The sequence below is a fragment of the Rhinichthys klamathensis genome, unplaced genomic scaffold, assembly GCF_029890125.1.
Source record: "Rhinichthys klamathensis goyatoka isolate OS25496 unplaced genomic scaffold, OSU_Roscu_1.1 h1tg000385l_1, whole genome shotgun sequence".
NCBI classification, from domain to species: Eukaryota; Metazoa; Chordata; class Actinopteri; order Cypriniformes; family Leuciscidae; genus Rhinichthys; species Rhinichthys klamathensis.
The window spans coordinates 233,968-259,303 of NW_026606889.1; the positions used below are offsets into that span (position 1 = coordinate 233,968).

Sequence of the window (25,336 nt, forward strand, 5' to 3'; positions counted from 1 at the left end):
AAGGTCATAAATCAGAGGACAGGCCTTTTCACTTCAGTTTCTCAGGCGTAACCTTCCTTCTGTGGGGTCAGAGAGAGAGAGAGAGAGAGAGAGAGAGAGAGAGAGAGAGAGAGAGAGAGAGAGAGAGAGAGAGAGAGAGAGAGAGAGAGAGAGAGAGAGAGAGAGAGAGAGAGAGAGAGAGAGAGAGAGAGAGAGAGAGAGAGAGAGAGAGAGAGAGAGAGAGAGAGAGAGAGAGAGAGAGAGAGAGAGAGAGAGAGAGAGAGAGAGAGAGAGAGAGAGAGAGAGAGAGAGGGGCTCTGTGGGAACATGTGAATTACGGCTCTTTTTATGACCTCCTGACATCAGGACCTGAGAATGAAGGTCAGAAAGTGTTTGGTGGAAAATCACAGGTAAACATGACAGAAGTTGGCCTTTTTTTCTATTTTAGGTTTTGCAGCTCACAACGTTAGATTTTTGGACTATTTATAATAAAATATCTGAATAAAAATTCATTCAACCCTCAGGTCTCAGTGTAACAAAATGACACATTTTTCTAAATTAAATATATGTTTATTTTTTTTATTTACATATAAACCTGACTATCTGTTATACCTGACATATAAATCTATCCATCCATCCATCCATCCATCTATTTTAATTTTAATATTATTCATATTTATACCATATATAAATATATATTTCTACAAATGTTACTCAAAAAGACACATTTACAACATGCTGCAGAGGCACAAACACCAACAGGACCAACAAAAGCAATAATGTTGTTAGCGTGCGTTGGGAGAGTTTGGAGCTGTGAATCTGGAGAGAGGAAAGCCGTGTTGGAGAGTCTACAGTCAGTAAGATACAGACTCTTGTGTTATTGAGGGTAAAAGGTCTCGACAGTAATGTGATGCTTAAGGTCTCTGTACAAGCGACCCACTGCCATCTTGTTAAAGTTTGTGTATAAGCTCTCCAAGGAAATTTCATTACAAATAAATCCATCACATTACTGTGTTCCATGTTTGCGGTAAATTAATATAATCCCTGATTGTAAAAAAAAAAATCAAAGATCTCTGCTACCAGGCGGATGAACGTCCAGGTCTGTGATCGAGTGCTGCCGCCGGTGAAGTGATCGAATTACACTGAGGCAAACCAGGAGGAACATCAGGCCAACAGCTGTGCCATGTTTATTCCATGTTCAACGCAATATACGTTTTCAAGTGTACTGAACCATGAACACGTTATTTCAAATGCCATGCCTTCTTCTTTTCCCAACTGTTTCGAGTCAGATTTGCTTTTTTTCTCAAAACATATGCGCAAATGTTTCATGTACAATGATGGAGTTTCAAAAGGCATCTTGGTAAAGGAGCTTTGAGGCCAGTAGCGCAGGCACGAGGGGCCCGAGGCATAATCTACATGTCTGACCAATGCTGCACGGTCAAATGCAACGGCTGTTTTCAAACTTACTGGTTTGATTAACATGATGTGCGTAGTCTACGCTGTCATTTTCTTTGTGCATGAGAGTTCATTAACATGCGGTGACAATGGCGAGTGCACAAAGTTCATTGTTCTTGAGCGAGAAGGAAAAAGAGCCTCTACTTCACCTTTCCACGAGGAGACAGCGAGTGCAGCGGCACCTGAGGATTCCCATTCCCAGGACACACACATTACATCACTAGACTTTCACGAGTTCACACTTGTTCAACCCAGAGCACTCCCCCCGTATGTAAACGTTAGGACTGGAAGAGTGGAGAAGGGGTGGAGGGGTTCTGCTAAACTGTCAATGGATTGAGGTGAGACTGCTGAGTCTATATATATACACCTGTTATCATTGATTGTTGAGTGCTCTCCACACGTGTTAATAATCTGAACGTGCTCCTCCCGAACTTTGTTAATAAAACATCATATAGTAGGCTATAGACTTCCACGACACAATGCCAACTGATTTTGTCTCATTATAATAGTGGAAACAACTTAAAATACTCATAATTTATGGTCATACAGATAAGAGGCATTATCGGAAACTGTAAATGGTCTGTTTTTATTTGTGTACATTCACACTAAAAACAAATCATTGTGCTTTTGCAAAATAACTAAAACAAACCGGATGCCGCTTTCTGCCGTCCAAATTTCCTTCCCATTAAGTTTGTGGAGCACGTCACAGAAGATCATCAAAACTCAGCGTATAGTCTACTACTTTTTTTTCTTTCATTTTGTTAATCTGTATTTAAGTGAAATATATTTTGCATATATTTATTCCTTTTATATATATTTTTTAATTCTGTTTTTCTCCATTCACAGAAGAGCTGAATGTGCGTGGTGTGACGATGTATGAATCCTCATGTTGTTTAAGCTGCTATTTGTGCATGTAAAACTGAACAAAACTAATTTATTTATAATGGGTCTCAGACACGTATCCATTCTAAAATAATTGTAATTTAACATAATTTTGTCGGTTAACTGTTAATGATCAGATAACGAGCGTTTGTCGGTCAAACATGAACATCCCAAACATCCCTGCCATTACTCCAGTCTTCAGTGTCACGTGACCCTTCAGAAATCATTCTAATAAATATGCTGTTCAAAGTTCAAAAGAACAGCCTTTATTTGAGATAAAAAATATTTTGCAACATTATAAATGTTTTAACTGTCACTTTTGATCAATTTAATGTGTACTTAATGAATAAAAAGTACTACTTTATTTTACCAAAAACAGATAGTGTACTTACAATACTGTTAAACAGAAAGAATAGTGAGATTCTTTTACTAATGCTTTTATTTATTTAGGATGATAATTTGCGCATAATTTCAAGCTTCGAAGTTGTTGAATCTTATGATATGAAGTTAAAGGACTGACCATGATCTATGATTATTGTAAAAATTGATTCAATTAAAATATTACAATAATCAATTTTTTTTATGTTAAATGGATTTAATTTCCAATAAAAAAAAAAAAACTTTTAACATTTAAAATAGGTATCAACACTTTAGCAATATATTATATAAAGCGATGTCAGCCTTCATAGTACATGGAATGGGATCAAAAATAAAATAAAAGCTATCGCCCATTCCTACTGACCTCAAAGTCTGCCGAGTTTGATTATAAAGCACTGGGCAGTGATGGGCCGCTGGACTTCCTCTCATTTACATCTGGTTGTCCTTCTCTCTGTAATTGCAAGCAGTTTTTATGGGGCAAGAGTCAACAGTGCAGTTCCCACAGTCTAAAGGGCGGTCACGCTGGGCTTTAAGGGTTTTTCTCCGGGGATCAGGTACTTCTGGAAAGGTTAAATCAGATGGACAGGAGATAGGGGGAATTAGCCAGTTTAGCTCCAAGACCTGGGAAAAGTCCATATGTTTTCCAAGGGAAAAGACCATCTGTGTTTGTTTGTGTGCACATGTGTGTCCCTGCTTGCACTCGCAGAATCTGTAGCGCTCAAATGAGCAAAGACGCATCAAAGACTCGTTGGGGTGTGACCTCGCCCACAGTTTTTGGGGTGAGCAGTTCTGTATTTAACCCTGGTCAGCGTGACACAGAAGTACGTCCCTCCGCCACAGAGCAGAGCTTGAAACAAACCCCCTGATGGCAGACACCTAGAGCAACACGCTTCATCACAATCAGAACATGTTTAGAATTGCATAATGGATTCACAGTGCCATTTGGGCCATGACGAATGAGATTTTACCTTTCAACTGTGGCAGCTACAGGGCGAAACAGGTGACTTGCTCATCAAAATGTGGTCCATTTGCTCTGTATAATGAGATAGACATCAGCTTTATTCCAAAACCTAGTGATCTGCCATCACAAGCTCCATAATGAAGGTACATACTAAAATATATGCATGATAATTGCGCTTACTTTTAAGAAACATCATTTTAAAAATCCCACTTGGTCAATGCATGCTTACATTTAAATACAGAGTTTAATATAAACGTTGTTCTTTGAATCCAGCCTATATAGGCACTAGGCAACAAGCTTGCAGGAATTCATTAGCAGTCTGAGTAAGAATTCATTGCAAGCAACCAATATCCTGTAGAGAAATGAGGCTTTGCTTTCATAGTTTTGAAATTAGTTTCACAAAAACCCATCGTCGACGCACCTTAGGCAATATGGAAATATGTACATGATTGTGTATGTCTGAGAACCAGCTGTCTTTAACCATCACAGGCCTATTGTAGCAAAGTCGTTTAAAACAAACTAATACCTTATAATTATTAACAACAATGATATTAGTAATAATTATGTAACATATTGTTTAAAACGACATAAAACAGCAGGTTAAAATTTGAAAATATTTCATAGGAGCCACATTGGCAACAAAAAACAAAACAAAAAACTAATATGGTAAAGCCATGGTACTTCTGTTAGTGTTTTTCTGCACTGTTAAAGGTTCTCTAAGCGATCCTGGGTGACGTCACTTCTTGTTGACGTTCGAACTATTGTCAAACAAAACGGAGGCTAGCTAGACCCTCCCTCCTCCTCATCCGCACACTAACCCCCCAAACCACACCCCCAAACCCTTCTTGTCGGTCATTGGCTGGAACAGTTTTTTTATGTTTTGGGGAGCGGGTCGCTGCAGTTTGTTTTTGTTGCTGTTTGTGAAGCATGGGCTGTCTACAGAGATCGCGTTTCTTTACAGTGTGTTCAGGGGACAGGCAGCCAGCGGATAGTGAGGAGATGTTTGCTGTATGTGACAAAAAATGTTTTGGCCTAAAAAACACATGACATCGCTTAGAGCACCTTTAAGTTCGTTTTTTTTTTCTATTTTAGTATAAATATATTTTACCTGCATTACAGTCTTCAAAGATATGTAGATTTAGAACTTTGCTAAAAAAAAAAAAAAAAAAAAAAACTTTTAGATATCACTCTACATGTGTGACGGACATTTTTAATGCTGATCTTTGCTCGCTCCTATGGAGGAATCTTGGGTAAAAAGGCTCTAAAGACCTGAACCAGAAGTGACGTGACCCGCTTTACAGGATACCTACATTTGTGCTTATTTATAATTGTGATGTCTGGGCATTTCTGAGGTTAACATTACTTCTCGAAGACACCTTCACGTTTTGTTTTAATCTACAACATAAGTTACAGCTATACTTCAAACATGAATTTCCAAGCTGCTTTAAAAAAAAAAAAGTAGTTTCTATGTAAGGTAGGCTATAAAGCTCAAGCTCATACATTTACACCCTTGTATTTAACCCTGGTCAGTTCGACACAGAAGTACGTCCCTCCGTTTTATGTTTTTAAAGAATAAAACAGCTTAAAATGTCACATTTAAGGTATGATTGTTCGAATTTATGTTGTTAGAGAAAAAGAGAGAAAATATTTAGGAATGCATTTGGTCTCTAAGGGTTATTGAAGTAAAATGAGCCGCCTTTGAACAGCTAAACTGAGCTCTGTGTGTATTACTTCAGGGTCAGTTACCCTGTGGGGGAAAACACCACAAACACTTAAAAGCTCTAAGTCAATCATACCAGCCACATCGAAAAAAAGACCTGTTATCTCAATATAATCTGTCTAGGACACAAACAACAGGCTGCTGTCACCAGAGGCGCTGAGCGGGGGCTTTGTCAGACACCTGGACAAAAATGGCTAATTATGGCGATTTCTACTGAGGATATCAGATGTGAACTGTCTTCTAACTTTTTAAAATAAACATCCTAAGGTGATTTTCATATCAAAGTAACCCTAATTCACTGCTGAGTTTGCAAACACGCACAGGCTGGCTCTTCAAACACACACATGGGAGCTTACGCCCAGAGGAATGTCATGAGGAACTCTGTTTGTAATGACTTGTTGCTGACAGGCCGGACAGGAGGGGATGTTTGACCCTGAGCAGATCACGGTGAAAATAGAGGCAGATAGTTGAGATCTTCCCTCTGTTAAAGGCCGTGCAGCGCCAGGCACTGCCAAGTACGGTGTATATAAGCATAAAGAAGTCTTTTAGTCCTGTCTAGGATGGCCATCCGACACGTTTTAGGTTGGACAGTCTGGTTTGCAAATGCCAAGCCATTGTCCTCCTTTTAGGATCATCACTATTTTTTATATAGCTTTATCCAATGGTAATAAGTTTATATTAAATGACGTACATTTAGAATGTTTTTCCTAGCCTGACTTCGTCATACTCATATACTAGTCAGAATGTGAGTCTGATACTGCTCCATAGGGCTTTGATTATGAGGCGTGTCTTAACCGAACCAGGAAAAAACAAAACTCTGCACTAAAATTGGATAGACCTACAACCAATCAGAGCAACGCAGTAAGTGTTTTTTTTTTATGAGCTACGCAAAGTTGTCAACAGAACCGAACAGAACTCAACTACACGCACGCTGGAAGAAGTAGTTAAATAATGAGTGTTGCTTCTTTTACTTGGTCCTCCATGAGTGCGACCAAAGGAGAAACCACAACGACCGCAGGGCTTTCATTGCGTCCCATCTTCTTAGGGACCATCGGAGCCAGCTGATAAAATAAACTTTTGCCGAATCCCGTAGGAAGGACGGCAAACACATCTTTCCGATCGACAAATGCCTTGATTGCAGTTCTCTGTTCGTCTTTTAAAATGAATGCGCTGTCGATTTCTTTTACAACAGACGCGATAGCGGAATCTATACATCTCAGTTCTCCAGCGGCGGCCATCTTTGAGGGAAATCAGTTCAACCCAAGCGCTCTTTGATAATGGGATGATTACGTAACTGCAGATCATCTGTCCATCATCGTATAAAGCCCGCCCTGGCAATTTGATTGGCCCGATGATTTCTGAACCGATCATAATTACTCCTCAATGGATCGAGTCCAGACCGAACTTCCCGACCAAAAAATGTTGTGGGCGGGGTTCGGGCTGGCATCCAGGCTAAGTTTTTCCCTATTTTGCCAAAAAAAACAAAAAAAAATCCAAACAAAGCCGCAACAGTTGCATCTCCAATCAACACACAGGGGCGAATGTTTCGTTCAGCGTTTTTCAGCAAATCAAGTGAGTCAATGATTCCATAAGCCATTCATAACTTGCCTCGTTCCTAAATGATTCTCAATCAAACGAATCGGTTGAGTGAGTATATAAATGGCTGCGTCCGGAATCGCATACTTCCCTGCTATAAAGTAGGCGAAAAACTGTGTGTGACAAAAGAAGTATGTCTGAATTCACAGTATTTATAAAAGTAAGCAACAAGTCCCCAGATGACCGACTACTTCCGGCCATATTCTGAAGTGAGCATACGATGGACACTTTACTATCCTAAGAGGCCACGGGAGAGGATTTATGAATGACAGTGAAGATTTGATTGGTATCAGCACTATAGTGTCTTATTATTCAAACTGCATTTATTGAATAAATTAAGGAATTTATATGAAAAATTACACACATATTTAAAAAGGCTAGCAAAATTTGCCCTTAAAATGGTAATAGAATGCCCCTGGAATCAAATTAAAGGGGGAAAGTTTATTTCTGTCACTGGTTTGGGATTATTTTTCAGTTTTATCCTGTCCTTTATCCTCCTGGTTTTTAATAAATGGCCACTAGTCTTGTCACTTTGAGACTCATGCTGTTCTAGGTCTCATTCTGACTCTTAGAGGATTGTAGGAAACCGGGGGAAGGGGATTTGAAGCTATATTAGCAGCACGGGTGCAAAGTAAAGACAACATCCCTAACAGCTGTAGAAACAGTAAATGGACACCAGCGTGGATTTGAAGCACTGGGGAGAAGGGTCAAAGACACACTCTCATCCTGAAATACAATAAACAAACACACAACAAACACACAACAAACTTTAACACATGCAACAATTCCTGTACCTGCTCACTAAAAATGCTCACATGTCAGGCCTTAAACATGCTTTGCACAAAAATGCAAATGCCAGTAAGATTCTCCTGCTCTACTGTTGTTCTGCTATGACAGTAGTTGACCTGTAAAAGAAAACAGATAGAAGAAGAGAATTTAATTTAAATCTCGCTATAGCACCTCTTCAGGTAATTCAGAGAATGCAACAATTCACGATGCACAAAATCTCATTGCTTTAAGCACGTGTACATGTTCCAGTATTATTTATGTACTATTATAGTATTTATTTATATTTTTTAATTTTTAATAATTTACTTTTGTTTTAGTTATTTTAGCACTTAAACTCAAAACTATTTAGCCTATTTCAGTGTCTAGGTTTGAGTTTTTCCATATTTTAGCTTTATTTGAATGACTGAAACTTAACTTCAGTTTAAGTTTTGACTCAAAAACAACACTGACATGTTTCACATGTTTCATGTAATAAGAGCACATCAATATTCATGTTTATGGGCAATGCACAAATAACAAAATCAATATTGATTTGTGAATGAGTGTCATGGGGAAAAAGCTGGCCTCCTATGATTCCCATTCACTTCCCTTCAAGCGTATTCCTGAGCCTGACGTCCATGACAGAAAAATTGACTAATAACATACCGAGAAATCAATTTGAAACGTTGTCGGCTCTCTTGCACGTAAACTAGGTCACATTTTCCAGAGAAGCAGAGGCTTCAGAAGAGTTTTTTTCTCCAGGACATGTTTGTGCCAATTCGCACTTTCGCAAGTTGTTCTTCAGCCTATAACTTCCTCTCTTCATTTATGTAAATAACTTAGTCTTAAAGGGTTAGTTCACCCCAAAATGTAAATTCTGTCAGTAATTACTCACCCTCATGTTGTTCCAACCCCGTAAGACTTTCGTTCATCTTCGTAACACAAATTAAGATATTTTGGATTAAATCTGAGAGCTGGATCACTCCTCCATAGGCTTCTTAAGGGATCGAAACTGGCCGGCCCAGAAAAGTTATTAAAGACATCGTTAAAATAGTCCGAGTGACTACAGTGTCTCAATCTTAAGTTTATCAAGCGACGAGAATACTTTTTGTGCGCAAAAAACAAACAAAAATAACGACTTTATTCAACTATTCATTTCCTTCTCTGTGGGCCTTGAGATTTCACGTAGTGATATTGCGCAGCGCTTCTGTGTTGTACGTCACACACATCACACACATGACCAGCGTCGGCCAATAGTGAGCCTACGTGTGACGTACAACACAGAAGCGCTGCGCTGTTACACTACGTGAAATCTCACGGCCCACAGAGAAGGAAATGAATAGTTGAATAAAGTCGTTATTTTTGTTTGTTTTTTGCGCACAAAAAGTATTCTCGTCGCTTGATAAACTTAAGATTGAGCCACTGTAGTCACTCGGACAACTTTAACGATAAAAATATAGTACTAAAAATCCGAAAAGTTCTAAAAGTTTACACCACAACTATAACAATAACGGAAAAGAGAAACGATATTGCATCACTTTCCGAACGATCTTTTCCAGCTGATCAATCATCTATCCTGCTTTAAGAGTTCGAACATTTAAAGCGACAGACGACAAAACCGCGGCGCGTGCTTGCAATAAACAGAATGTTATCATTTGTTAGTGTGTAATATAAGTAATATAGTTATGGTTCTTGGTGTGAATGGGCCTTTAGTCCATGTAATAATGTTAAAATTGGCTCAAAATTCATTCTCAGAACCAATTTTCCCTCTTGTAATTTACTTTCTTTTAATATGAAAATCTCAATATATTTTTGATTCATGGGAAAGCATATGCATAAGCACCTCTAGGCTATTTTACTTTCCCCACACTTCTAAAATTTCTGTACGCATTATGCTTGTATATTATATGGGGGGATGAAAGTGCCGGTAATCTCCTGAAATCTATGAACAAGCAGAAAAGTACAGCTGAGAGTTTCTCAGGACGCGTCTCCTGTGGCCTAGAGGCTAGGCTGCATAAATAACCAACACATTTTCTTCCCACGTTCAGCTATTCCCTAAAAAAATCACAGCTACAGCTTATTTGAAAGGAAAGCCACTAAAGAGTATAGTCCAGTTGCCTTTCACTCAGACATCAAACGATAACAAATGGGCAATTGTGCCACATCAGAGAAGAAGCTCAGGTGAGGAGGTCAACACTTCCCTCTGTCACAGCTAACATTTGTTCACCGTAGTAATTGTATTTGTGTCTGTGTGTGTCTCTGTATCATGGGAACCTACACCTGGCCTCAGGCGGCTCTGTGTTTAAGGTAAAAGGCATATGCATGTGTTTGTGCGGGGATCTTCCAGATGGACCCGTTGCCTGCTCAGATGAGTCACGAGCCCCTGTCACCCACAGGTGCTAACAGGCATGTCTGTCTGTTTTACGTGCGGATGACTAAAGTCTGGGCTGAGCTGGTATGTGTTTTATTATATGGGTGTCTTATAATTTCACTCATGGTGATGACTTACCTCACAAAAGACTGAGACGTCAACAAACTCTAGGCTGAATGTGAAGGAAATGCATGCCTATTTCATCTAAAATCACAAAGTAAAAGAACAAAAGCATATATTGCAATGAATGCAATATTTTGCATAAATAAAGCTTATTTTTAATAATAATATTTTTAATTTAAGCCATTCCAGAGCTTAAGGATGCTTTACAATAGTGGTGCATTAAGACAATGACAGTTGTATGCAAACACAAATGATGATGATAATGACATTACATACTTTTTTTGCATGCATTACGACGTTCACGACAATTAAGCACATTTAACTCCCAAATTATATGTGTGTGTGTGTGTATTTTGCATTATTCTTCATTATGCTCATCATTATTCAATAGATTATTACAAAAAATACTGTAATACAAATAAAAAATATATTTCATTAATCTGCATAAATGTTGTACAACAAATAAAATTTGGATAGTATATTATAGGATTTTTTTTTCATAACAGATTGTAATTTGTGTAATTGTCATTAAATCAATGTTTAAAATATGGTCCAAATTTTTTTCCCCACAAGATCTATCCATTCCAGACACACGATACTCTATTGATTTTAGTTCCAAAATGCAGTGCAGGATATACTGTAGATGTATTATAAAACAGGTGATAATCTTCAAAGTACTATACAATATAACCTATCCGCTTCATGCTATAAAATCACTGAATTCATAAAATCACATGTTTTTGTTCATACTGGCTGCATTTGTTACAAAGTTAACACATAAGTGTTACCATGAACACAGATAGAGACAGCATGTGGGCGATTTCATTAAAACTGAAAGTCAATCCATCCAGATTCATATCATCTCTGTGTCTGCTGTAATGAGTTATTGGTGCACGCCTGCAACCTCTTCTCACATCACCTGTATGAGAAAAGCAGAGCCGCAGGCCATAAACTATCCAGATCCTGCATGGAGCCATGTGTTATGACAGGCTTAGAGTGGGTTATATTACTGTGAGACAATAAAAACAGGAGTTCAAGTCTGTCTCATGGATCTTCATGGATCTGCATTCATCAGCCTCAGAATCAGAGACAATGAGAGCTAATGGAGTCCTCCATGAAGCACAGGGCACTGAATGTACCAGTTTCCACCAAAATACTAGGTGTTTATTGGTTGTACAATAAAAATAGGGAAACCCTGTCATAAACAAAATGATAGAAAGATTATGTTTACTTACCAACGTTATTGTTTGAGGGAGGCCGCATTCATTTATTATGATTTTTAAGGTGGTTTGACTAACGTTAGATCAAATGCGCTGTAAAACGGTTATACGCCCTTTAAAAAGACGCTGTGCAGACCTAGTGAGTATGTGAATAAAACACATGCTGTAGGTAGAATAGAATAGCTTCTGTTTATAGCTAAACCATCTCAGCAACAAGCTGGTGATGTTCGGTTCGTGAGCGAATCGTTCTTTTGAACCGATTCTTTTTAGTGAGCTGGATAAACACTTTGGTTTCTATGGCCTGCACTGACTCCTGCTGTTCACTACTGGTAACAGCAGGGAAACCCACACAGTCAGAAATATATTAAAATCTCATTACATGTTTTTGCATTATAACTTTATTGTATCATAAAATAAAACATCAAAGCAGGGAAAATTTTTTATCAATCAATGTGAGAGCAAACTTTGAACAGACAGCAGACACAAAGCACCTTTGAGATATTGTGTAAAAATACACTTATCACATTGGACTTCAGGAGTTATGAAACATTATGAAACAGACAGAACACTGCATAAACTACACCGGACACGTATTCTGTAAACCTTCACCCAATAAAATTAAATTAAATGAGAGATTCCCCAACTTTAACAATTGCATTGCTAAATATACAATACACAAAAAGTGTTGTATACATGATATTATTATATAAAATAGCAAAATCAATCATTTGATATACTCTTTTTTTGAGGTGAGATTGTTCCACTAGTTTTTTCAGATCACATTTCATCTTGATGATGGGCTTTATATTATTGGGCATAATCTTACTTGTAAGGAATTTATGCCTATTACATAAATTAATGAAAATAAATCTGCGGATTTTCTTTTTATTCACATTATGACATCATTCCCTGCTACAGTATATACACCATTCCTCTAATTCAATTTACAGTGTTGCTTTTTTAAGTGAAGTGTGTAATTTATGCTCAACCACATGGATTTGCAAAAATAATGATTATTTAAAATAAATTGTTTATGGGGTGTTATTGTGCTTAACCTTGCTTGTAGGGAACTGATTTCACTTGACAAAAAGAAAACAGTTGTTATATAAGCTTAACTTTAACTTATTTGTGGGCTATAACTTTTTTCATCAAGTTAAATAAACTGTTCATCTACATGTTTCAGATATTGTTACTTAACTCTCATAATTTCCTGATGTTTTACAGTGTTTGTTAAAGGTGAAGCATGCAATTTCTGCTGCAGATTCAGTATTTTATCACACAAAAAATGACACACATCACCTTTAATAACAGACGTTTGTGCGAGTTTCCCGTAACCGGCAGTTCCCACACGAATGCCAACCAGTCCAGGCCAGAGGAGGCCACAGTGTCGGTCACGGTCGCTGCTTTTAAACGGGTGAAATGCGATCACATCTGTGCGATAAGGCTCATATGAAGCACTGTGGCCCCTGAGGTCTGAACTGTGATAACCCTTCTCTAGTTCTCTACCACTGTTGGCTAGTTGCTTTTGGCCATGCTTTTGGTCTTCAGCTCAGCCAGTTTGCTGGTGACAAAGTTCCACTTGAAGGCCGGTGTGTCTTCACTCCCTCCTGCGAGTGTGCTGTACTTGGAGAAGCTGTTCCCCGCGCCTCCATCTCCCTCCTCCTCCTCCTCTCCCTCCTGCCCGGCCTGGTGTTCGACGTCTTCAGCTCTCGCCCCGCTCTCCTCCTCCTCCTCCTCCTGTCTGCCGTCTCCTCCTGCCTCCTCGGCCTCCGCCTGCTTCATCGCAGCTGCCTGCTGCCACTTAGTGGAAAAGTTATCCCAGAATCCAGTGTTTCGCTTGTTGGGTCGTGGAGGCTCCTCCGGCTTCACTGCCAATGGACTGTATGGACGATAAAGGAAACAACATAGGCCTACTAGCAACTCGCAATTACATTCTTTCTGTTTAAATAAAGGTTTTTGCAAGAAACATAACCACTGCTGTTCAAAGAAATTGAGTCCTTTTATTCAGCGAGGATGCATTAAATAAATCAAAATGGACAGTTAAGGCATTTATAAGGTTAAAAAGAAATGCGGTTCTTTTGAACTTTCTTTTCATCAAAGAATCCTGAAAAAAAATGTAGCACATTTTCTACAAAAATACAACGCAACTGATTTCAACATTGCATATGAATTCAACATTATAGCGAGGAATAGCTGTCATTTCACAGAGTAGGTTAACTATAGACCCGATATAGCCCGGCTATGAGTAACCCACTTCTAGCCAAAATAACCTTGAATTTGTTTACATGTCGTTTTAGCCAAAATAACTTGTGAGATGTATGATATTCCATGTAAGCAAAGTCAACGGTGATGACAAGGAGTTTGGTTTCATTTCTTTGACATGTTCTGTGGTAGCCTGAGCATCTGTAACTGGTTTCTGTCATTTGAACAGTATTTTACTGTAATATGTACTGTAAGATACTGTAAAATGTTGATACAGTTTGTTACTGTAAACAGCAAAGGATTAGGAAAATAAATGGTTTATAAATCATTAAATGGTTCAGGACCTAGTTATATTTCGGACTTGCTTGTAAGCTATGAACCATCTAGACCTCTCAGATCATCTGGGACAGGTCTGCTTGTTGTCCCCAGAATTAGATCTAAAAAGGGGGAAGCAGCGTTCAGTTTTTATGCGCCACATATCTGGAATAAACTTCCTGATAACTGTAAGTTCGCAACAACTTGCAGTTCTTTTAAATCAAGGTTGAAGACCTATTTATTTAATGTTGCTTATTTTTAACCTATTTATTTATTTACTGTACTGTATTGTAAATCTTATTTTTAATGTTGCTTTTAAATTTTATGTTTTGTACTTTGTAAAGCACCTTGAATTGCATCACTGCTGAAACGTGCTATATAAATAAAAATTGCCTTGCCTTGCCTGTAAATGTTCTCTACTGTAAATCCATTTACAGTAGTGAACTTGTCCGCGAAAAACTTTATTACCTAACCCTACCCCTAAACCTATTGGGCAATGGATAGATGTCTAGTAAATTGTCACTGACAGCCCAAATGTTGCCTTGTTTCAGCATAGACGTTAGGGCTGTGTTTGGACGGCTATTAGACATCTTATAAAAGCAAAATTGTTTGCTGGGTGATAATAATCAGAAATGTTTCTATATGTAAATCAGCATATTAAAAGGACACTGAAGACTGGAGTACCGGTAATGATGCTAAAAAGTAATCTTTGCATCACAGGAATAAATTACATTTTAAAACATATTTAAAATAGAACACAGCTATAAATTGTAATAATATTTCACAAAATTACTGCCTTTACTGTATTTTTGATCAAATAAATGGTGAGCAGAAGAGACTTTTTTAAAAATCGTGCCAACTTTTGAACAGTAGCATGAATCGCACAAAAAAAGTAAGATGTTTGACCATTTTTAGCTCTTGTGTAACTGTGAAATGGTACTTGTATTTTCCCTGTCTGCTGCAAGCAGTTTTAATACAGAACAATTAGTGAATAAAACAGGCTTTTCAAGTAGGAAGATGGAAACTTGTCTTTTCATCGCAACACTCACTGATCTGCTGCCGGCTGGGTCTCTGCCTCCAGAAGTTGGTGTTCATCATCCTGGGTGAATAGAGACGAAACACTTTTCCAACCTTTGGCTCCGGCTCCCTGCATCTGAGGAGGAATACACACACATTCACACACTCAAACCAACAAACATCAGTATGTCTATATGCTGTTGACATGAAATGCCCTGAAGTGTGACATACTCTAATTCATCTAAAAAAAATTGTGTAACAAATTTTTTATGTTAGTGGACAAATATGAACTTACCCTGCACATGTGTTTGAAGCACACTCTTACAGTGTGCAGTAGATTTGATCTTATTTATTCAATAAAACTTACTCTCTTGGCCAGCTGTGTCATTGCATTGGGTCCTTCATCAGTCTGGATAGGTATTATATCTTCAGCCGCATCACTGACCTTCAAATATTAATCAAAGACAAAGTTATAATGGGGACACTAATATTATAATATTATTGATCTGACTCTACTGACACTGTTGTATATGAACTGAACAGAGCTGGACGATGACATCGCCGTTTTCTGCAGAACTGCTTTAAATATGAAATGAACTAATTTAATAATGATCTTTACAACGGAACTGAATCAACACTGAGCTGACTTCAGCTGAACAATGACGGTGTTTTCTTTTAGAGCTGTTTCCATGTTCCTGTTATCACTGTAATAAAGTAGATAAAGTGAGTTTACATAATTACACTGTACACTGAACAAAATGTTTTTTTTTTTTAGTTTAGTTTAGTTTTAGTTAATTATTGAATCCACCTAAATACAATGATTTATACCAACATAACAAATTGTTATGCGTTAAATCAATCAGGTAGAAATAGCTCTTTAAAGTAGCAATTGCAATTACCACTTATTACAGTGCTTACATATACATGAATGAACTTGTGGTGTTTAGTGAAACTACAGCAGGTCCTTTTAAAGTCACCATGAAATAAATTGACTATTCTTATTTTTTATGGAATATTGCAGTATTTGTTGATGATTAATGATTTATAATCATTTTATTTTTAAATTCATGTGCCTAATCTGTATTACTCCATGCCGACTTTAATGCAAGGATGAACAAAAATGTCAAATAATACTATTATTGCCCCTGTAAAAACCATCAAACTCCAGCTTGACCAGTGGAAATCTGCCTGGTGGCCAGCTAAGACCAGCAAACAATCAATACAATACTTTTAAATTACTTTTATGAATTTGGAGCAACTCCCATCATGCATTTACTTTATGCATTTAAGAGTCAGCGCTGAAAGAAAATAAAAGCATGCATCCGATGTTTATCTTGAATACGATGCTGTAATCTGTTGGCATTGTTGTGTGTTGTAGCAGACTACGGAAACTATGCAAGTTCACACTGGTAAGCGAGAGGTTTCACAGACAGGCGAGAACTGTGGGGAATCTGCCAACAGGTCCAACACACCCAGAGTATGTTATCCGTCTCCAGTCAACCACTGGAATGCCATCCTAATCCTATCACTGACTCCTGTAGATCCCGTTACAGGGCCTTTGAAAAGCGGGCAAGGTTTCCCTTGATCAGATAGTTGAAAGAATGTTTCAAATATTCGAATGCATCCAGAAACTCAAAAGTGCATTCATCATTAGTGCTTTAAAAACACATGCTCGAGCCACTCAACATATAGTACAGGAACTGAGGAAAAAACGGTCTATAATCAAATAAGAATCGACAAGAATAAACTAATAATTGATGCAATTTATATAGCCTAGCTGGGTCTTATTTGATCTTTTACTTTATTTTATATGGATGTCACTCAATGCACTTAAAGTGTTTGATTAAGACATTTTGTGACATTATTTCTTTGGTAAAGTTGGGAGAAATCTAACGTTGAGCACTGATAGCGTGCATTCATATTCATGCATATTCATGCGATCACTCAGAGGCCCAGGATATACTGGACCGACTGATGTATTATAAATACAATTGTGTTATGTATATAAATCCACCACTGGGAATCCTGCTTTTCTAGATATCGGTATCGCCATTGGTCATTGAAAAACTGCATAAATATTTGCCATATAGTTGAAACTTAGGATTTAATTGTTCTTTCCTAATTTAAATGTTTGTCGATTCACTCAGAGCAATTACTTTAGGTTTATCTTGCTCATTACAAACAGCTGTTAAATATTTGCCAAATAAACACACTCAAAAATATTTAGGCCTAAATTCAAGATTTATGCAACTGAATTGCATATAAAAATGCTATCCGTTTGGATATCTTTAACATAAACAAACTAAACTTTTAAGTAAGATTTCTGTAATGTGTTTTAAACACACAATAACCAGGTTTATATTGGTTTTTAATAAATCCAATCTCTATAACATACTAATCGATTGCTTGTTCAACAGCCAACCGTATTTGAACCATGTTCACACTTTTTAACTGAATAAATTAAATTAAACACATTCTAAGAAATATGAACAAATGCCTTTTGAAAATATGATGAAGTGAATAAAACCAAATAGATGCAAATAGGTAAATTACTTTTGAGTGCACAAATCTTACCCATTTCATCCATGTATTATGACAAATATGCATCACATTACGTTTCGTAGTTTGTTTATGTTAAAACGCTGTAATCCAAATGGATGCAATTTGGATTTTATATGCAATTCAAATACATAATACAAATCTTGATTGTAGGCCTAAATATGTTTTAAAGTGCATTTTCACTCATATCTGACCACTGCTGCTGTTCTGGGATGTACCTCTTCCACCGGTTCCTCGTCCAGATCCGGGTTGAGGGTCTTCATGACTTTACTCTTATAGACTTTCCACATGGGATTCATGACGGACACCTTCAAAAACTCCTCAGATGTGCACAAAAACAATCCGAGATATCTCTAAGCCACCCAGCCTGAGTTTAGATCTAAATCTCTAACAATATTCCTGTTCCATCTGTAAAAGACAATCAGTTTTCAGCAAGCTTCTCCTCATTGTCTTTATGCGGACACTTTGAATGAAAAGACAATTCGGGCTGCTAGTCGAGTCCTTGAGTTCAGTGTGCAGTAGATGACAGGGGCAGATGCAGAGGTGAACGCAAACACACACACACACACACACACACACACACACACACACACACACACACACACACACACACACACACACACACACACACACACACACACACACACACACACACACACACACACACACACACACACACACACACACACACACACCGCATCGGTTACCTGGAAACAGGTGTGGGTTTCCTACTGAATATTTCAAGCAGCTCTGCTATTAGTTGAGCCTTCATTGTTGGCTGCTTTACGAAGAGCAGGCCGTGTAACATTAACCCTGCAGAATGAACATATAGACACCAATAAGGTCAGATCTTTGGTTGTGACAATGTGCTATTTATTATATTATTATTATTATTCAAAAGACTATTCAATAGTTGTTCTTTGAAAACACCCAAAAAAGGAATGCGGTTTTAAATACACAAACACAAACCTCGACAGGTGAACATGCCCAGATTATAGCCTTTCACCCTGAAATTAAAAGAAAGTAATAAAAGAGAATATAGCTTTAAAAAAAGAAGTATGACAATTAAGCACATTTTCCTCAAATTATCATAATTGGAAAGTAGTGTTTCTCAACTGGTTTCATTTTGGGACTTTTGCATTGAATATCAAGCAACGACCCAACATCACTAACACTGTTTATTGTACCTTTATTAGAAAATTGCGGTCAGATTTGTAAATCCAGACACACACACAGCAGCAGAAGTGACATCAACAACAAATGATGAGGTGAGAGTTCCTCACTTTTAGAAACTAATACGACTTTGGAATACTATGCACAATGTTAGTTGCCTTTTATTATTACTTTTCCTGCTGTCTGTGATATGCATCAGAACAGACTTTATTTTAAAGACATATTTTACCCAAAATTTTTATTACTGTAATGCATCCATACATTTTGTTTTTGAGTTTTTTTATTATTAATTGAAATAAAGCTGAAATAAAACTTAAAATTAAAAAAACTTAAACAAAAACTAGAAATGTTGCCTTAATTAGCAACTAACTGAAATAAGTTGAAGTTGAAGTACTAAAATTATGAAAACTGAAATAGAATTAACTCGAAATTGAAATATAAAAATAAAGTAATAAAACTGGCAAAGCACATCATAAAATTACATATAATAAATAATAGGCTACTAAAATAGCACCAATTATTTTACTAAAATAAAATGATTTATTTTAATTATATTAAAGACAGTATAGCAAATGTATCATGATATATAGGCTAAATATGATACAATATAAATAAAATATCATAAATACCATTAGGATTTTTTTTGTCTTTTTCACTTTACAGTAAAGAGAATTTGGGGTAAACTATGTCTTTAAAATAATGTCACGATACAAAAAAATCTTAATGGCCCTCAAAGTCCCTTTTCTATATGCTTAATTCTCTATTTCTTTCTCCTTTTCTGTATAATTTTTTTTTTATGGGATAAAATGTGACCAGGACATGTTTTAGTGAGATTCATACCTTTTAATTTGAAATTATTAATAGCCACAGTCACAGATCAGACAAACATCTGAAAATAAAAAGAAAGCGCTGATCAAACCGAGGGTTATTTAAAGTTGACCTCTACCTCTGTGTGTTTTCAGAAGAGGGGGTCGCTGACCTGCGCTTTCATAATTACTATAAGAGCCAGCGCATAGAGTCCAGCTACCAGAATGATAATGTTTGTTGTGTAATTTCACCTGACACATTAGTTTCCTGTAGCTTGTTTCTTGTTAACCTGATCTGAAGTATCCAACGCAATATAGGGAGACAGACATTATTAAAAATGTATGCTTTTCAGGTGTCATTTACCTTTGGAACAGATGCCGATCACTTTATCCTAGAGGACAGTTTATAGCTTTTCAGTTTACTGTTTAGACGCACAGCCTTTACTTTTATTGACACATAACTAAATCTGAGACATATATTTGAACCTGGAGCTTAAAGCGTTTCAATGCCTTAAGTCATTTTCTTTAAATGCAAACCAGATAAGGCTTGAAACCATTGCGATCGTAACTTTCAAGTATAAGTTAGAAACCATTTCGGAGATACTCGCATCACATACAGAACTGGCAGATCTCTCTGAGAACAAGCGCTCTTGATGTGCTGCATTGAGTTTCACTAGTTTCCATTATTCAGAGGGCTCTGGCACGGCTATTCATGCCTGGGAACCAAATCCTCCTTCTGTCGCGCACCCAGATCAACCAATCACAACAACAGCCCAGGCAACTGTGAACATCCAATAATCAAATCATCTGCATGCAAACTTTCATTTGCATGTGGTTACAAACCAGATAGTTGTTCCAAAAACCCAGCTCGACTTCTTTAAATGAGCTGTTTACCCAAACATGACAATTCTGTCACCGTTTGGTTGAATTACGGTTGCACATAAACCTCTAACAATGTAGTCATTAAGTCCTCAGACTGGGGTGTGTGCAAACTAATTGGGGCCATTGCCTATGACAGTTTACAGGTGGGGCCCTACAAACCCAAGGGTCGACATAAGTGTACACATTAAAGCCTTTCCCTGACAGGGTTGAGCACGATTTATAGGCACCAACAAGATGTTTAAAACTCCACATTTATCAGAAGAATTACATTTGACAGCTTTGACATCATTCTTTGCCCGTTTGAACCTGATCCTGATCATCATCTCTGAATGATGATGTTTATGTCATCTGATAAAACTTTACAATCAGAGCTGAGGAGAGCGGCACGGCTAAAGGAAAGCTTGAAAACTTGAAACCTCTACAAAGAACGTTTTGTAAAGTCAAAATTTGAACTCTTTGGCTTTAAATCAAAGCTATTGGCACAGATCCTGTCAAGCGATGACAACATCATGTTTGCACACCTAAAAGTGACCTTAGAAACACCCAGTGTGACTCAGCTGTTTATTTGATTTAATTTATTTCACCTTTATTTGACTTCAGAACACAATTCTTATTTATGACACCCTGGGAAGAAAAAAAATGCAGTTTAAATGTGGGGAAAGTGACTGGAGAAACTGAAGAGATTAATATTCGTGATCCTTTAATCCTTAAACATATGAATTTATGGTGATTCATGGCTGAAAATTGGGTTGCAGGTCTGTTGTAGGATTACAGTGGGAAAAAGCAACGTAATTACATGTTACATTACAATGTATGTTCTGTACTTTTATTTTAATTTTATTTTTGTTGGGTTTCCACTTCATGTCCAGTGAAAAAAATGAAGCAAAGAGTGGATCCTTCAGCAGGAATCATCAAAACTGTTATTTAACTGTTATTGTCTGATAAAAACTCTCATTAAAACATACCTTCATCATTTATTTTTACTCATTTTTTAAATACCATTAATCTGTAGTTTTGGTGTCCTTTCCACCAACACTTTTCCCCTAATAATGTTTGTTTGTTTGTTTGTTTACCAAACAATAGTCAGTGAATAGCTTCTAATTGTGATCAAGGTAAATATCACTTGTTGTCAAAATATTTTATTATGCATTATTTCTAATCAAGTCAGATAAAAAAAGTGTGACATGATTACTTTTTTATGATAACTATACAATGACAATAGAGCAATCAGATAAAATGAACACAACCGATCTGTACTTACTACTTTATGTTCTATGAACAGTGCAAATGTTACAGCATTGACTATACCAGTGAGGATGTGCTATAGGCAATATTTCACAGACAGTCTTGAAGCGTAAATGATAGCATGTCAGTCAATTTGTCAGTAGGCAATATAAATTACAGAAACTGTCTCAGTCTCACAGAAGGGCTGGATTGGGATTAAAGCCTGGGCGTTTTAGGGTGAGCCAGTATTTATTAGAACGACACCCATAACCAGAGATTCATTCTCCTCAGACACGCTGGGAAACTTCTTCATTTCTGCTGACTACTGCTTTTAGAGGTACTTATATGTATGCGATTTACCCGCACAGTAATTCTAAACATTTATTGATTAAAACAGATCTAATAGAACTTGGTTGTGCGTCATGATGAAGAAGACATGTCCACCTCTAAATCTGCTGTTATTCAAACTACTGTTTCTTGCTCAGCTTGTGAAAATGGAGCATTTGACTGCAGCAAACACACAGTTCTCCCTCGACCTGTTCAAGAAGATCAGCGGAGGAAACGCATCAGGAAATGTGTTCTTCTCTCCTGTCAGCATCTCCTCGGCTCTGGCCATGGTGTCGCTCGGTGCAAGAGGAAACACAGCGGCTCAGATGATTAAGGTGATCTCACACTTATGTAGTATGTTTAATGGCCAGTTGTTTTTCCTTTAAACAAAAGGACAGGTTTTTATACATGGAATGTATCAAACACTGATTATTAATATTTGTTGTGTTGAAATTCTACATTCATTCAAATGGAATTCAAGCCAGGATTCTCGATTCCATTTAGAATGTTGCCACAATCCTGTGATTTTTTCCTGTGATGATGAGATTTGTGCATGTAGAGACATAACGTAGTCTAATGTCGCAGTTTCACATAAAGGCCAGGACACTGAAAAATATGATCATTATGGGTTGGGCTGTTTCGGTTGTTACAGTTTCAGTTGTGAATTAACGCTCAGTCTGTGTCATTTGAATTGAATAAAGATACCAACGTGTATGGAGTAAATCGAGGCTTGGATGTGCATCAGTGTTTTAAACTATCTGAGCAGAGCATTCACAATAGATATTGAAGTTATCAGAATAGTGAGGTTATCTTTATTAATTCTACCCACAATAATGCTGTGCAGGTCTTGGGCTTTAACAATCCTCCCAAACCCGACGCCGCGACTCCAGGACAGCATCAACCAACCCAAAAGCCCAAGATAACATGTGGCGTCAAGGGTCAACATGAACCCCCAATAACGCAACAAACCCAGAAGTTTGAGATACCTGCCGAACTCAAGGTTTAGAATGAGTATACATTAAACACTAAACCTCATGACTTAATGATTGTAATAACAGCTATATTTGCTGTAGTGGTTTTTCAGTTGATCTTGCTATTTTTAATGCAGCTGATTGATATTGTTGATGCAAACAGAAATGTCCTACTCAGCCGGTACCCGGACAAAAAACTGAGGACCAAATTCATTCTAGTTTCAACAAGTTTATGAGAGAGCTGAACAAACCAGGAGTCCCGTATGTGTTGAGTCTTGCCAACCGCCTCTACGGAGAGCAATCCTACCAGTTTGTCGAGGTAAGACTCAAATCAAATAATCCTAGGTTTGCTCATGTTATTAAAGGTCAAGGTTCTGGAAATGTTCTCAACTCTAATATCATTTGCACCTCAATCGGTTTGCTGTGTTACAGAAATTCCTCAATGACGCAAAAAGCTACTATGAAGCCGGACTGGAGAAGGTGGACTTCAAGAACAAATCAGAGGCTGCTCGTGTCAACATCAACAAATGGGTGGAGAAAAAAACACAAGGTGAAATCCAGTATAATCTTATTCTCAGTTTTAAACTTACTCTAAACTCTTACAAATAAAAGTTATTTCATGTTTTTGCAGCACTTAAGGTTCAGCGAAAATGTCTTTTCATGGGCCATGTTTGGCTTCATGCGTTCTTGAGTTGAGCTGTATAGTAAAAATATAAACCCAACCAGTTCAAATCACTGCTCAAAGTGAACAATGTCCATTTGTATTTTAGAGAAGATCAAGGACTTGGTGCCACAGGGAGCCATCGATGGGATGACGAAACTGGTTTTGGTGAACGCCATCTACTTCAAGGGAAACTGGGAGAAGAAATTCCCAAAGGAAGCCACCAAAGATGGGCAGTTTAAGCTGAACAAGGTGAGATTTCATGCTCTTGTTTTTTTTCTGCCGTATTTTTAATTGTTTGTGCAGTAACAGTCAGGAAATATGAGAGGTTATAATGTGTTTCCATTGAAAATTGGTAGAATCGAACCAAGCCAGTGAAGATGATGAATCAAAAGGCGCAGTTTCCTCTGGCCTTCATCCCAGAGATCAACAGTCAGGTTCTGGAGCTGCCGTATGTCGGGAAGAATCTCAGTATGTTGATCATCCTTCCGAACGAGATGGAAGACGACACCACTGGCCTTCAGAAGGTGAGACAGCACAAATTCTGCTTGTAAACACTCTTAAAAATTGGCTCCTAGGGATGTTTTTGCGGCGATGAAATGGAAGAACCATTTTGGGTTATTTCAAGAACCTTTTTTTTTTCTTAGTGTGAATAATATTCTGTGAATAATAACCGTTTCCACTATAAAGAACATTTTGTGCTTGAAAGGTTCCATGAATGCTAAAGGTTTTTCATGGAACCATCAATGCAAATAATGAACATATTTTTATGAGTGTAGAAAAAAACATTTTGCTTCCCCAAATAACCTTTCTGTGATCAGTTCTTAAAATAACCATTTTTCTTCTTAGTATGTGAAGTTAACAAAATCTAAAGAACCTTTTCCCACAATAAAGAACCTTTTGTTGAATGAAAAGGTGGATGTTAAAGGAACCATTCCTGCCAATAAGAACATTTTCCTGTTAGGTTCAAATGGTTTTAAGAAACATTTATACAATTTTTATGTAAAACATACATTAACATGACTGGTTTATCTAGATTGAAAAGGCACTGACCTACGAGAAATTCATGCAGTGGACCAAAACCAGCAACATGCGTCAACAAGAGGTTGACGTATCTCTGCCCAGATTCAAGATGGAGGAAACTTACAACATGAAGAGTCTTCTGATCAGCATGGGAATGGAGGATGTGTTTGACGAGACGAAGGTGAATCTTTCAGGCATGTCCTCCAACAACAACCTGGTGGTGACGAAGGTGATCCATAAAGCCTTTGTTGAAGTCAACGAGGAAGGAACCGAAGCGGCTGCAGCCACCGGCGTCGTCATCGCAATACGTTCCTTTCCACAGATGTTTAACGCAGACCACCCGTTCCTTTTCTTCATCCGTCATAATCCCTCCAATGCCATTCTCTTCTATGGACGCTTCTGTTCTCCTTAAAGATGATGACATGATGATTCTAGATGACTGTTTTCCTCTTATAAATAAAGTCAATAGTAAATAATTGAGTGAAACTGTCTATATGCATTTACTATATATATATAAAATCACGTGAGTTAAGTGTTTACACATTTACTTATTTACTTGCTATTTTAAAATTGGAAGTTATTAACACATAGGTATAATAATTGCATGGACTTCGTTGCATATAGAGTTAAATGTCACGTGCATGCTCACAGTTATGTTTAGTAAGAATGTATCCTTCAATATTGATATAGCAACATTAATTGTATGGAAGGAAGTGATAAAAG

General features: G+C 37.4%; 2 protein-coding genes across 2 annotated transcripts; one reads left to right on the forward strand and one right to left on the reverse strand.

Annotated features, from left to right (window-relative positions):
- Positions 1-12,730: 12,730 nt before the first annotated feature.
- Positions 12,731-18,128, reverse strand: LOC130069824 (uncharacterized protein C1orf232). The gene is made up of 4 exons (XM_056233959.1): positions 17,765-18,128; positions 15,355-15,432; positions 15,020-15,123; positions 12,731-13,332 (listed from the first exon to the last, which is right to left on the reverse strand). Exons 1-4 carry the CDS (start codon positions 17,843-17,845, stop codon positions 12,969-12,971), a joined length of 627 nt encoding a protein of 208 aa, XP_056089934.1. The 5' UTR covers positions 17,846-18,128; the 3' UTR covers positions 12,731-12,968.
- Positions 18,129-21,859: 3,731 nt separating this feature from the next.
- serpinb1l4 (serpin peptidase inhibitor, clade B (ovalbumin), member 1, like 4) lies at positions 21,860-25,093 on the forward strand. Its single transcript, XM_056233961.1, has 8 exons — positions 21,860-21,968; positions 22,117-22,293; positions 22,803-22,958; positions 23,093-23,248; positions 23,362-23,479; positions 23,700-23,842; positions 23,950-24,117; positions 24,627-25,093. The coding sequence occupies exons 2-8, from the start codon at positions 22,126-22,128 to the stop codon at positions 25,023-25,025; spliced, it is 1,308 nt and encodes a 435-aa protein (XP_056089936.1). The 5' UTR covers positions 21,860-21,968; positions 22,117-22,125; the 3' UTR covers positions 25,026-25,093.
- Positions 25,094-25,336: the final 243 nt, after the last annotated feature.

Coding starts and splice junctions, on each gene's coding strand:
- LOC130069824 (XM_056233959.1), bottom strand. CDS start 17,845: ATGAATCCCATGTGGAAAGTCTATAAGAGTAAAGTCATGAAGACCCTC. Junction 15,124..15,354: donor TGACACAGCTGGCCAAGAGA/GTAAGTTTTATT, acceptor ATTCCTCCTCAG/ATGCAGGGAGCCGGAGCCAA. Junction 13,333..15,019: donor ACCCAGCCGGCAGCAGATCA/GTGAGTGTTGCG, acceptor TCGTCCATACAG/TCCATTGGCAGTGAAGCCGG.
- serpinb1l4 (XM_056233961.1), top strand. CDS start 22,126: ATGGAGCATTTGACTGCAGCAAACACACAGTTCTCCCTCGACCTGTTC. Junction 22,294..22,802: donor CAGCGGCTCAGATGATTAAG/GTGATCTCACAC, acceptor AATGCTGTGCAG/GTCTTGGGCTTTAACAATCC. Junction 23,249..23,361: donor AATCCTACCAGTTTGTCGAG/GTAAGACTCAAA, acceptor GCTGTGTTACAG/AAATTCCTCAATGACGCAAA.